This window comes from Oncorhynchus masou, chromosome 10, assembly GCF_036934945.1.
Source record: "Oncorhynchus masou masou isolate Uvic2021 chromosome 10, UVic_Omas_1.1, whole genome shotgun sequence".
Lineage (NCBI taxonomy): Eukaryota > Metazoa > Chordata > Actinopteri > Salmoniformes > Salmonidae > Oncorhynchus > Oncorhynchus masou.
The window spans coordinates 15993485-16007239 of record NC_088221.1 but is presented as its reverse complement, the minus strand read 5'-3'; the positions used below and the strand labels follow the sequence as shown (position 1 = coordinate 16007239).

Genomic DNA, 13755 nt, shown 5'->3' with positions numbered 1-13755 from the left:
AATGAATTCCTATCTAGTTTTGGTTGATTGGTCAATAAAAGTGTCATTTATTCGAATTCATACAGCTTTTTCAGCTATTTGTTATAAATCCGTCGACATGAGCTGCAGCCGATAGACCAAGAAACTCGTCTAAACGTTCAGACTACTGCTGTGATAATGTCATGACAGACCTCTCTTCATGCACGTCAAATAATATTTGCTACAATTACCATGGGATGGCTGATTCATACTCACATGAATTAATCTACATGTTTTTTTTTTTGTTGTTGTGTGCTTCTGATCCGTGAGATAACTGACCTTTCTTTGTTGATTGGACAAAGCTGTGTGACATTTCCTCCTGCGGAGGCTGACCTACGTCTCCAATTGCAAAAGACACACTGAAGCGTTCAGCTCCGACATGTGAAGTGAACGTGTTGTACGGAGATGCAGCGCCTGTCCTGTGGACATTACTGCTTCTCTTCAGACTGTTGACGGCTAAAGTGGTAGCATGTTGATTTCTGAATGTGGGAATGTGCTATAGTTCTGCTATACAACATATTGTAGGAATTGAAGGGACAACGTTTAAGCTGCATAGGCCTAGATTGAATTCAATTGCATCACCAAACACCAATATCCCATACTAACCAGCCATCCCATCCCTTCCCCCACCCATCATACCCAGAAAACCGAGTGTGTATGAGACAAATTATCTACTGTAAAAATACCTTCACAACATCAAAGAGCTCTTAGAAGAGCTTTAATTGACATTCATGTTAAGTAATAGAATGCAGTGATTATAAATATAATTTTTTTATCTTCTTTATAAACAATACACGTAACACTAGGCTGCTATTTTTTGGGAGAGCGAAATATTATGTACAAATATGCCAGTAACACACATAATCCTCTCTGCCATGGAAAGTGTAATCTACATAATCTGGCAGGGTGTAGAAACATGCAGCGGGAGATGTTCAATGCTCTGCCATCCCCAGCAGATGTTCCACAGACTCCACATTGCTATTATTCAGATTCGGGTTTAGAGAGCATTTTAATCACATGTCGAATAGAGAGTAAACTAGGAGGTGTGATTGGGAGAGATTCCCCGCAGGGCTATAAGAACGGCTGACTCCTGCTGAAAGAAAGAACCGTGTCTCAACCGCAACGGCAGGACGACACGTTCCCACTGTCTGACCTTGAATGAGCTTGAATGAGCAGATTCAATGGGTTTCTCCAGGGTCACATGGGTTGGGTCCAGGCAGGAGGCACTTAGGCACTGTAGGATTCAGGTGGTCTGTGATTGGTATGGGGAGAGAAGTGGAGGGGGTTAAGAGACAGATCTCTCTTAATTCAGACATTGCCAAAATGGCAATTTCCCCCTAAATAAGATGAATGAGGCGGCTGGTTGAGTGACTGGCTGATTGAACGGGTTGAGTTGAGGCTGTAGGGAAATCGAGTTGCCTGGTCCATCAATGCCTTGGTGGGGAGGGGCAGGTGTACAGGGATGGGGTGTTTGGGTTTCATGCCTGGCCATCTGGAAACTCATTGGAGTGGCTAGATGGGGTAGATGTTGTGGGTATGTTGCAGTACAACATTATCCTAAGAGGGATACCATCTCCATTAGGGGCAAGATCATCCAAGAGGACAACATTGGTGGCCGTTTGATTAATGTATTCGACATGTAATCAACGACTCATATAGAATTCCCAAATAATGATTATGGAAATTACATCTTAATGTAAACAGAAGTTAACCAATGGGAACAGTATAACATTTCCAATGCTCTGTTCATGAGTAGCCTAATTGTACATATATCACAACAAATGCATTCGTTTTGGAAAGCAGGCAGAGGCTATTGCGATCTTTCAATATGGGAAGTATATTGCACTGTGAGATATTTTAGTGCTAGATTAGCCAGGCATGTAGCGCTTGTAACGTGTGAGGGATGACAAAGAATGTGACCCTCTCAAATGACGGCTATTGGTGGTGGCTCATAACATATGGTGTCAGGGAACAACAATACTGTTCCCCATTTCAGTACTTGAAGCAGCAAGTCAGTGTTGCAATTATTTTGACCTGATTTTAAAGTAGACAGAAATAATGTTGTTACCTAACTAGCCGCTTACCGTCTATTCGAAGACTCAGGACATTGGATACCCCAGAGTTTATGGGAACCGAACACAAGAATGAATCGCCTACTTTTTGTTTCTCATCTCCTTATCATTCTATCAGGTAAGCCATATACTAAACATGTTGTCTGACTGATAAAATTAGTTTGCCATTTCTGTTCTTCTGTCGGTTATAACTGACCTTTTCCAGGATATTTTAGGTGATAGTCTATCCTAAACAAAGAATTTGCATATTTTACAAATCAAGCCCATTAGTCATGAGACATCAACATAATTTGATAACTTCACATTGATTCTTGGTAATGCTTTATCCATTAGTTAACTATAAGATTTCAAATGTTATATGAGGTATACTCTAGCTAAGCTAGTGCCTGTTGGAAATGTTGTCATTTTTTTTGAAAGCATCCAGCATTAGGCTCTCTTGATTGACAGGGGTGTGTGCACTTCGTTTTTTAACCTCCATCTATTTGTGCTTGACTTTGTGCTTGACTTAATGAGCCAGTTGTTTCATATAGCATATCATATTTCCAGACAATTGTACTGTTTTCAATGTCTCAAAACGTCACTCGTGCTTAGCTTCATACTATGTTCTTGCACACCACTAGGCTTCGTTTCAAGGTCAAGCGGAAAATGAAATGGGATACCGCTCTGGCATGGGTCAAATATGTAACGGAAATAGCAGATGTCGAGTCTGAAACACTGCCTGTATTGACTGAGCTCTCATCTCTATCACCCCCAGCATCCCATGATGATAGTATACCAATGATATATAACAGTGTATGGCTGGCTGGCTGGCTGGCTGGCTGGCTGGCTGGCTGGCTGGCTGGCAGGCTGGCTGGCAGGCAGGCAGGCAGGCAGGCAGGCAGGCCACTTAGTACATTTAATACTACTGTATTTGCACGTACATTAACCACTACTTATCAGTCTGCTGGTGCTGTAAACCCACAATCTATCCATCTCTGCCATGTGAGCCACGCATCAAGCTGTCCCTGTGTTTCTTATAGGCTCTGCCTGGAGCTCTGAGGATGAAACCCGTCTGGTGAAAACCCTGTTCACTGGCTACAACAAGGTGGTGCGTCCTGTCGCTCACTTCAAGGACCCAGTGGTGGTTACAGTTGGCCTGCAGCTCATTCAACTCATCAGTGTGGTAAGAAAAACGTCACACCATCCCACATCAACCAATATTTATCATGCAATTCACGTCACTGCCAACACTATGTAGCTAACTGTAACTTCTGTCAGTCGAAGAGTCGGTTCTGTTTATTTTGACTATGGGAGCATTTGAGCCAGCATGGTTTTGTGCTGAGGTTGGAGTTTTAGTTGAGGTTTTCTCAAGCTAACAAGGGATCAGTCACGTCAGGTGGCAAAAATGTTGAAATAGCTGAGGAGTTGAACAAGTTAGATGTTGCAGTTCTGTTATGGGAACAGTTCTGGCCACAAGTTCTAGTGGATAGCAGTCAGGAGGAGGAATATGTGTTGGAAAGAGTGAGGCTGGAACAGGAAATGGCAGTTGACAGGAGGGCTGCATACAACGGAGGAAGTTTGTCTTGCCAGTCAGTCAAAAGGCAGTTGTCTCAGGGGGCGAAGTCTTTCAAGGAGGCTTTTGAGGTATCCCCAGTTTGTGAAGCTAATCGGGTTCAGAAGGGTGCTGATGGCAAACCAGAGAGGGAGGATGATGATGTGTGTGGGGACGTAGAGGAAACATTATTTGCCAAAATAGACTGTGGCTCCCAGGAAATGGTTCTCCCTAGTGAGGAAGTTGATTATTGTGTCTCTAGCTGAGTTCTTCTGGGTAGATATATGTGATATAGTGTGCCCTCTGCAATTTGAGGATGAAGTTAATTCAGGTGTCAATTTAGGACGATGTTCTATGTTGAGTTGATGGACAATGAACAACTAGGTTCTCCTTGTGGGCTGACTAATGATTTGGTTCCCCAAGTGATCTGTTAGATTCAGAGGTTGTCAGCGACTCTTTGTTTCCTTTAGCTGACGCATTCTTTCCCACAGTAGAGGAGGTTGTGTCACATCTGCTCCGGCAACGTCCTCTACTGCTCATCCTGTGTCTCCTTGACCTGCCGCCACTCCCCGGGTACTCTCTCCCTCTCCCCCTCTCTCTCCCTCTCCCTCTCCCTCTCCCTCTCTGTGCGTGTGCGTGTGTGTGTGTGTGTGTGATTGTATGGGTGGAGACAGGTGTGCGGGAGTCAGAGCCGATCCCCACGAGCTGCAACCAGCTCCATAATCAAGACCTCTAAAAATACTCAGCCCTGCCACTTCCATGCTGCAAGATCGCAATCTCTGCTCAGTCAGTCTACGTTTCGAGCCGTTTGTTACTAGTCAGATCCTGTTATCCTCTTTTCCTTGCCTGATGCTGCCTTCCTCTCCGCTACAGTTCTGCCCGCTCTGACTCTGGTCCCTGTCTCCAGTCCCACGTCTCGTCATTCTGCTACTCTGTCCTGGATTCCCCACTCTACGACTCCCTTTGATTCCCCTCCGGACCCGCTTACCCTGGCTCAACCCCTCTCATTCCAGCCTCTGCCTCCGCACCTGGTTTCCAGCAACCCACCCGAACTTCCCCTGACCTGCACTCCATCTGCCTCCAGCTGTTTGCTTAGAAATTCTAGGGACAATTAGGAGGCCTGCGTCTTGTGACCGTAGTGTACGTGTAGGTATGTACGGCAGGACCAAATCAGAGAGATAGGTAGGAGAAAGCTCATGTAATGCTTTGTAGGTTAGCAGTAAAACCTTGAAATCAGCCCTTGCCTTGACAGGAAGCCAGTGTAGGGATGCTAGCACTGGAGTAATATGATCAAATTTGTTGGTTCTAGTCAGGATTCTAGCAGCCGTATTTAGCACTAACTGAAGTTTATTTAGTGCTTTATCCGGGTTACCGGAAAGTAGAGCATTGCAGTAGTCTAACCTAGAAGTGACAAAAGCATGGATTAATTTTTCTGCATCATTTTTGGACAGAAAGTTTCTGATTTTTGCAATGTTACGTAGATGGAAAAAAGCTGTCCTTGAAATGGTCTTGAAATGGTCTTACCCTGTCTCAACCCGTCTCACCTCAGCCTCCACACCTGGTTTCCAGCAACCCGCCCGAGCTTCCCCTGACCTGCACTCTATCTTCCCCCTGTGTTTCAATAAATACCTTGGTTACTTCATCCCAGTCTCCTCATCTGAGTCTGCTCTTGGGTTCCCCCTTTTCCACTCTGCATAACAGGTTGTGGTCCCTCTGCCGGTTGACCATGAGGTTGTTTGTCAGGGGTTGATGTTACTGACACTTTTTTTGACTACGCTGTGGGAGAGAGGAGATTCTTCCTGTTCATTTAGTGAGGATCTGGTCTGAGTTTTGCAGGGTGATACGGCTGTGTCTTGTAATGAGAATCAGGAGATTGAAGAAGTGAGTTTGGTGGAAAAGCTAGATCCACCGTTTTTGTCACTTCCTGTTAAAGAGCGGTTGAAAGTTCCTACAGCATGTAGGCCTCGTGTCTCCGGGTTAAGTTGGAGGAAAGTGGGGAGGCTAACGGTTCCCCTTCAGTTCCCCGGCAGCATGGGAGCAAAGAGACATTGGGGAACGTGAATGGGGTTCCTAGTGAGTTTGCTGAAGTTGTGGTCAACGTTCATTTGTCCCTGGTGGTGGGTGCTCTAATCTCATATCAGATGGAGCTTGGTGCCTGTGATCATGGGCCTCGGGAATGGAATTGGTCTCTCCGTTTAGAACTATAGAGGTTACAGGTTGTCCCTTGGTTTGGTCAAGTCAGACTTTTGGCAGGAAGAAATTAGCTGAGTGCAGACCAGTGAATTTGATGGTTTTGGTTGGTCTGGTTTTCTAGAATGGCGTTATCTCAGAGGTGAGGTTTTCTGGAGCCAAGTTTCATAGTTTTGCAGCTCTGGTGTTTATGGTGTATATAGTTTGGTCTCTTCAGTTAAATAAGTTTTATGGAAAAGAGGGTGGGAAAGTATAGAAGTTTAGGACAATTGAGGAAAATATATACTGGTGACTGTTTTTTTCTTTACATTTCTTGATGGGGGAGGTGTTATGCAGTAGGTAGTTTAGTGCTAACACACAGTTAGGCACACTCTACCAGGATACACTTTATTTTGTCACCATCTGAACAAATGGTAATCTGCTTGGATTGGCTGACCAAGATGTCAAGAAGGAGAGATTTCTGTGTAAACACATTGCATATGCTGATTTCTCACTTAGATGCACATCTTAAATCAGGTCACACACTAGTTAACTAGGCCTAAGACCCCTAGACTTAGCGAGTGCAACAACATCCGTAGGCTAATTATTGTTTTTGTAACAGTAGAAACTAAAATCAATTCCCTTTCTCTACAGGATGAGGTCAACCAGATTGTCAACAGCAATGTTCGACTGAAACAGGTTTGTTACTGCTGTTTCCTGTATCTACATTGCAATATACAGTAAATATGAGATCAAAATGTTTTCTTTCTGGCTATTTTGTAAGAGTAATTACAAGGAAAATCTAAGTATGGGTAATTATCATAACTTTCACCATAATTCTGAAGATAGTGTAAAATCCTTATAAGCCGTTGAATAATGTTCATTTTCACTAAACTGTAATGAAACATTCTCTGAAAAAAATCCCTATTGAAATGATCCCTCTCCGAATCAGACTTCAAGTCAAATAATCTATCTGATATTTTCTATTCGTGCTCTTTGGACTTTGTACCGTCATTTTCCAGCAATGGAAGGATGTGAACTTGCAATGGAATCCTGAGGATTATGGCGGAATCAAAAAGATAAGAGTGCCCTCCACTGACATTTGGCGTCCTGACCTCGTTCTCTATAACAAGTAAGAACATTTGCATCAAATGTCTTTCTTTTTACCATTCTCTCACTGATACTTTCCTTGATAAAAGGCCACCAGACAGACTGACTGTGTGTGACTATGTTTTCAAACCACATTACTTCTCCCTCTCTTTTCCCTCTGTGCAGAGTGGGTGAGAGCTCAGGTTGCAGCAGGCTAAATCTGGCTTCTATATCACAGGTTCCACCCACACCATATGCTGTGTCTGACACACGGCTGTTTCTCCCTGACAACCAGCTCCTATGCCACAGCAACCTGTACCGGTCTCAGCTCTGGTTGGTTGGCCTGCGATGGCAGGGCCATGCCAAGCCCCAGGCAGTGATGCCCCTCTGCGTTAACATTATTTCCTGCGTTGATGCCCGTGTTTGTGTGTGCCCACAGTGCTGACGGTGACTTCGCCATCGTTCACGAGACCAAAGTGCTGCTGGAGCACACTGGCATGATCACGTGGAACCCCCCTGCCATCTTCAAGAGCTACTGTGAGATCATCGTGCTGCACTTCCCCTTCGACCTGCAGAACTGCAGCATGAAGCTGGGCACATGGACCTACGATGGCAACTTGGTTGTCGTCAATCCCGTAACAATCATCAACATTTTGACATTTTTCCCCGATTGATCCCCTGTGTAACTCCTGTGTTACCCATACACATACAGTCCATTACTGATTTAACACATGATTTTAAAAGCATGACATAATACCACCAGTCCTGGGAAATACCAATTAGGTTGATCCCTTCCTGGTCTGTTGCGTCTTCGCAACATCTTTTTATTTACCCGTCTCCACCAGGACAGCGACCGCCCTGACCTGAGTAACTTCATGGAGAGTGGAGAGTGGGTGATGAAGGACTACCGCAGCTGGAAACACTGGGTGTACTATGCCTGCTGCCCAGACACGCCCTACTTGGACATCACCTACCACTTCCTGATGCTGCGGCTGCCCCTCTACTTCATCGTCAACGTCATCATCCCCTGCATGCTCTTCTCATTCCTCACTGGCCTCGTCTTCTATCTGCCAACTGACTCTGGTTGGTGGAGCGTCCCGTCAATCATTTCAGTTCTAAATCCCTTCTATTGGCTGAAGATTAGCGGAAATATATTTTGTCTCCCAATTTCCGCATCATAGCTGCAATGTTGACAGCTCACGTAGTGGTTGTGTAGATCGGTACTTGCATTGGCTGGTACCGACAACAACACGCTTGTCCTTCTACAGATGTAGGATCTTAATTTGGCCACTCTTTTGTTCCTGAGAATTCTCCTGCGCCGCAGGAAATTCAGATGAGCCTCGTGGTTTACATAAATTCACTGAAAACCTGGACTAACACGCTGTTATATTAACAGTACTGCACTTATCATGTAGACTTATTTTGTCCAGCTAATAGCCTAACCACCAATCAAGCAGCGTTATGAACTAAACATTCAAATCCTGTTGCTGCAGGATTATTTTTCTACGACAATACTGGTCAAATTAAGATCCTACACCTGTATCTGTCTCTGGGCCTCGGACGTTACTAGTAGCTACATTAGCTGTACCAGTGCTGTGTCTCAGCTAGCGTTTGGTCCTGTTGCCAGTGTGGAGGCCTACCTCATTACACAGAGACCCTGTGTGCTGCCATGTCTGCGAACAGACCTTTCCTTTAATGTATAATGCATCACTGGCTGCCTCGCTCTGATGTGGCTGCTGCTACAGTATGATGCTATGGAGGAGCTGTGATGCCAAATGGAAGCCTTTTAGATTCACGGATTTGACTGAACAGCAACACAAAGTTGACAAACAACACATAGTTCACATTCTAGAATCTGTGTGAATGAGGTCTGGGTGTGAATGTGCTCAACTGAAAATAACACACACTTGGAATTCTATTGTCTGTGTGCCTGTGTGTATGTTTGCGTACGTGAGGTTGTTTGTGTATAGGCCTATATGCATGGAAGGCTAAACGGGACAAAATAAATCACAAATTCCTTTGCGCTATCTTGCTTTTTGCTGTGGTAGGGCAATATTGTTCAAGCACCAATTCACAGAGACTCAGCTTTAAGTTCTTTTTATAAGCAAATTCCTGCCCATGTTTCAAGTTTTAATGTCAAAAGTACAGTGAAATGCCTTTCTTGACAGCTCTAAACCCAACAATGCAGTAATCAGTATCAATGTAGCACTAAAAATAACATAACGCAGAACAAAAACACATAATAAGAATACCAAGAGAAAGTAATAAGCTATGTACAGGGTCAGTTCCAATACCGTATTTACAATGTGCAGGGGTACTGGAGTGAGAGAGGTAGATATGTATAGGGGTAAGGTGACTAGGCAGCATGATCTTTCAGCCATCCGGGCTGAAAGGGAGGTCGGAGGAACTCAATTGGATCAGAAGCTACTCCTCCCTGTGGTCAGAATGAGTTGGTGCCCTAAAGGGTGTGATGGCACTGACTATCCAGAGGAACAATGTCACTGCTACCCTCTAACATTATGACCCTCCCATGTCTCTGTGAGTCAGTGTTGCTTCATCACTGTGAATTATGGCACTGTGTCTCTCTCTCTCTCTCTCTCGCTATTAGTCTCTTTCTCTCTGATCAATTATCACAATGATCACTTCAAACCCTCTTGTAATTAATTAATAGTTGGGGACCAACCAGAGTGGGGATTAGGTGAAGGCAAGACTTGAGACCAAATTGCCATCAAACCAGCTCACTTTGAAGAGATGTCGATGGAATTGGTTTAATTCAGTTGTTAAGGGTGTCACAGCTGAGTTGAGCTGGGGCATTGGTGTGACTGCAATATTTGTTTAAGCCCAGTTATTAACTGCTCTCACAGTGTTTAGCATTGAATCCATTGTTATGAGTCTCAGTGGCCTCCCTGCGAGCACATGTTCAGTCTCTGTCATGAGCCTCGTTTTTCCACTGATCTGCTCCAAACCGTCTGTGTGCCTTATGACTGACAGATTATGAAATGTATGACACGTGATAATGGCAGATCATTTGCATGATTGCAAACTTCAAATGCGCCTTTCTCCATAGATGAATTCTGCAGTATGCGTCTGCTTTTGTTGACCTGGTTGTTGTGACCGCGTGTGTCCTCAGGTGAGAAGATGACTCTGAGTATCTCTGTCCTGCTGTCTCTGACTGTGTTTCTGCTGGTCATCGTTGAGCTCATCCCCTCCACCTCCAGTGCTGTGCCGCTCATTGGGAAGTACATGCTCTTCACCATGGTCTTCGTCATTGCCTCCATTATCATCACTGTCATCGTCATCAACACCCACCACCGCTCCCCCAGCACTCACACCATGTCCCCCTGGGTTCGCAAGGTGAGCAAAGCTGGCACATTTCTACCATTTGATTTTATTTATTTTTATCTAAAAATAATTTAGTTAAGAGCTTTTTATAGAATAGTGCTTTACTTACAGGGCTCCCAAGTGGTGCAGCAGTCTAAGGCACTGCATCTCAGAGCTTTCGGCGTCACTACAGTCCCTGGTTTGAATCCAGGCTGTATCACATCCAACTGTGATTGGGAGTCCCATAGGGCGGCGCACAATTGTCCCAGTGTTGTCCGGGTTTGGCCGGGATAGGCCATCATTGTAAATAAGAATTTGTTCTTAACTGACCTGCCTAGTTAAATAAAGGTTAAATAAAAAAATATTTGGACTGTATATGACATGGCCGGAACGCCACACATGGAATGGCATCAAACACCTGGAAACCATGGAAACCATGTGTTTAGTGTATTTGATATAATTCCACTGATTCCACTTCAGTCATTACCACGAGCACATTCTCCCCAATTAAGGTGTCTCCAACCTCCTGTGAGTGATATAAAGTCTACTTAATAGTAGAGGTCTCAACATTATTTTTGCACTGTTAATAGGTGTAGCTCAGTACTGCCATCTAGTGACAGAAAATAGATGATTGCACTTGTTGACTGTATTACTGCTTTTTAAGCCTACTTTTGTGATTCAGGAGCTAGAAAGTATCTGAATGAATATGTTCATCAATTAGCCTTTTATCTCATTGTATGCATTTTACCAGTCTGTTTATTATTGTCTGTTATTATACACAGTTGTAAAAGCTTTAATTTCTTGTTACTTTTATTTATTATTCTTATCTGTCGTTTTTAAAACTGCATTGTTGGTTAGGGGCTCGTAAGTAAGCATTTCACTGCGTACGCGACTAATAACATTTGATTCATTCATTCTTTTCATATTTTTTGCTTCCTAGATTTTCATTGACACCATTCCCAACCTCATGTTCTTCTCAACAATGAAGCGTCCTGCAAAGGAGAGACAGGATAAAAACATCTATGGTGCTGACTTCGACATCTCAGACATCTCAGGCAAGCCCACCCCTACTGCAGTCACCTACCAGTCCCCCATGACCAAGAACCCTGACGTACGCAGTGCTATTGAGGGGGTTAAATACATCGCTGAGACCATGAAGTCTGATGAGGAGTCCAACAGTGTAAGACTATGGAATACATTGCCGTCCTTCCTACAGTTTGTTTCCTTATTAAAGATCTCCGTTGGAGTGTTTCTAACTGCTCTCCTCTTTTCCCAGGCTGCTGAAGAGTGGAAGTTTGTAGCCATGGTGCTGGATCACATTCTGCTGTGTGTGTTCATGGCGGTGTGTATCATTGGCACCCTAGGAGTGTTCGCGGGCCGTCTCATTGAGCTGAGCATGACACCTTAGCGGTCTGCGGGGTGTCCTGAGTAGGTCCAGATGTTTTTTATTGACATTATGACCTGACCAGATAACACTCTGGGCCCTAGTGACTCTTGGCCCTATGACCTTAAAGTCACATATTGCTGTATGAGGAATGTGCTTTTGACCCTCATACATTTATTATTATTGGGTGGTTTGCAATTACTTCAGATCGCTGGGTGCATGCATGTTTATCTATATTTTCACTCGTGTATTATAGAACAGTTGATCAACATTGACCATTCTAATCATGTTTTTGTCATCAAAATATTTGTTGTCTTTACTCAATATGTTTTGTTATATATTTTCATTCATCTTTAATACAGTATTTCAGTAAAATTGATAGGCCTATTTGACACTGGTTGTCTATTTTCTATGTGTCTTTTTTTCGTCTTTATTTAACCAGGTAGGCCAGTTGAGAACAAGTTCTCATTTACAACTGCGACCTGGCCAAAATAAATCAAAGCAGTGTGACACAAACAACAACACAGAGTTACACATGGAATAAACAAACGTACAGTCAACAACACAATAGAAAAAAATCTATATACAGTGTGTGCAAATGAAGTAAGATTAGGGAGGTAAGGCAATAAATAGGCCGTAGTGGCAAAGTAATTACAATTTAGCAATTGAACACTGGAGTGATAGATGTGCAGAAGATGAATGTGCAAGTAGAGATACTGGAGTGCAAAGGAGCAAAGAAAATACAATAAATAACAATACGATGATGAGGTAGTTGGATGGGCTATTTACAGATGGGCTATGTACAGGTGCAGTGATCTGTGAGCTGCTCTGACAGCTGATGCTTAAAGTTAGTGAGGGAGATATGAGTCTCCAGCTTCAGTGATTTTGGCAATTCATTCCAGTCATTGTCAGCATAGAACTGGAAGGAAAGGCGGCCAAAGAGGAATAAGCTTTGGGGGTGACTAGTGAAATATACCTGCTGGAGCGCGTGCTACGGGTGGGTGCTGCTATGGTGACCAGTGAACTGAGATAAGGTGGGGCTTTACCTAGCAAAGACTTATAAATGACCTGGAGCCAGTGGGTTTGGCGACGAATATCAAGCGAGGGCCAGCCAACGAGAGCATACAGGTCGCAGTGGTAGGTAGTATATGGGGCTTTGTTGACAAAACGGATGGCACTGTGATAGACTGCATCCAATTAGCTGAGTAGAGTGTTGGAGACTATTTTATAAATGACATCGCTGAAGTCAAGGATCGGTAGGATAGTAAAATTTATGAGGGTATATTTGGCAGCATGAGTGAAGGAGGCTTTGTTGCGAAATAGGAAACCGATTCTAGATTTGATTTTGGATTGGAGATGGTTAATGTGAGTCTGGAAGGAGAGTTTACAGTCTAACCAGACACCTAGGTATTTGTAATTGTCCACATATTCTAAGTCAGAACCGTCCAGAGTAGTGATGCTGTACGGGTGGGCAGGTGCGGGCAGCGATCGGTTGAGCATGCAATTAGTTTTACTTGCATTTAAGAGTAGTTGGAGGCCACGGAAGAAGAGCTGTATGGCATTGAAGCTCATCTGGAGGCTATTTAACACAGTGTCCAAAGAAGGGACAGAAGTATACGGAATGGTGTCATCTGTGTAGATGTGGATCAGAGAATCACCAGCAGCAAGAGCAACATCATTAATATATACAGAGAAAAGAATTGTCCCGAGAATTGAACCCTGTGGCACCCCCATAGAGACTGCCAGAGGTCCGGACAACAGGCCCTCCGATTTGACACACTGAACTCTGTCTGATAAGTAGTTGGTGAACCAGGCGAGGAAGTAATTTGAGAAACCAAGGCTGTTGAGTCTGCCGATAAGAATGTGGTGATTGACAGAGTCGAAAGCCTTGGCCAGGTCGATGAATACGGATGCACAATATTGTCTTTTATCGATGGAGGTTATGATATTGTTTTGTTTGGACCTTGAGCATGGCTGAGGTGCACCCATGACCAGCTCGGAAACCAGATTGCATAGCGGAGAAGGTACGTGGGATTTGAAATGGTCGGTAATCTGTTTGTTAACTTGGCTTTCGAAGACCTTAGATAGGGCAGGGTAGGATAGATATAGGTCTGTAACAGTTTGGGTCTAGAGTGTCTCCCCCTTTGATCAGGGGGATGACCGCGGCTGCT

The 13755-nt window shown here is 44.0% G+C and overlaps 1 protein-coding gene across 1 annotated transcript; it reads left to right on the top strand.

Annotated features, from left to right (window-relative positions):
• The first annotated feature begins 1972 nt into the window (after positions 1 to 1972).
• Positions 1973 to 11976, top strand: LOC135546932 (acetylcholine receptor subunit alpha). Its single transcript, XM_064975489.1, has 9 exons — positions 1973 to 2208; positions 3110 to 3252; positions 6445 to 6489; positions 6813 to 6922; positions 7319 to 7514; positions 7725 to 7962; positions 10010 to 10233; positions 11141 to 11380; positions 11477 to 11976. The coding sequence occupies exons 1-9, from the start codon at positions 2163 to 2165 to the stop codon at positions 11606 to 11608; spliced, it is 1374 nt and encodes a 457-aa protein (XP_064831561.1). The 5' UTR covers positions 1973 to 2162; the 3' UTR covers positions 11609 to 11976.
• Positions 11977 to 13755: the final 1779 nt, after the last annotated feature.

Bases quoted from the DNA above. Each gene is read 5' to 3' on its own strand.
- LOC135546932 (XM_064975489.1), top strand. From the start codon at position 2,163: ATGAATCGCCTACTTTTTGTTTCTCATCTCCTTATCATTCTATCAG. The intron at 6,490-6,812 runs GTTTGTTACTGC...GTCATTTTCCAG, and splicing joins GCAATGTTCGACTGAAACAG to CAATGGAAGGATGTGAACTT. The intron at 7,963-10,009 runs GTTGGTGGAGCG...GTGTGTCCTCAG, and splicing joins CTATCTGCCAACTGACTCTG to GTGAGAAGATGACTCTGAGT.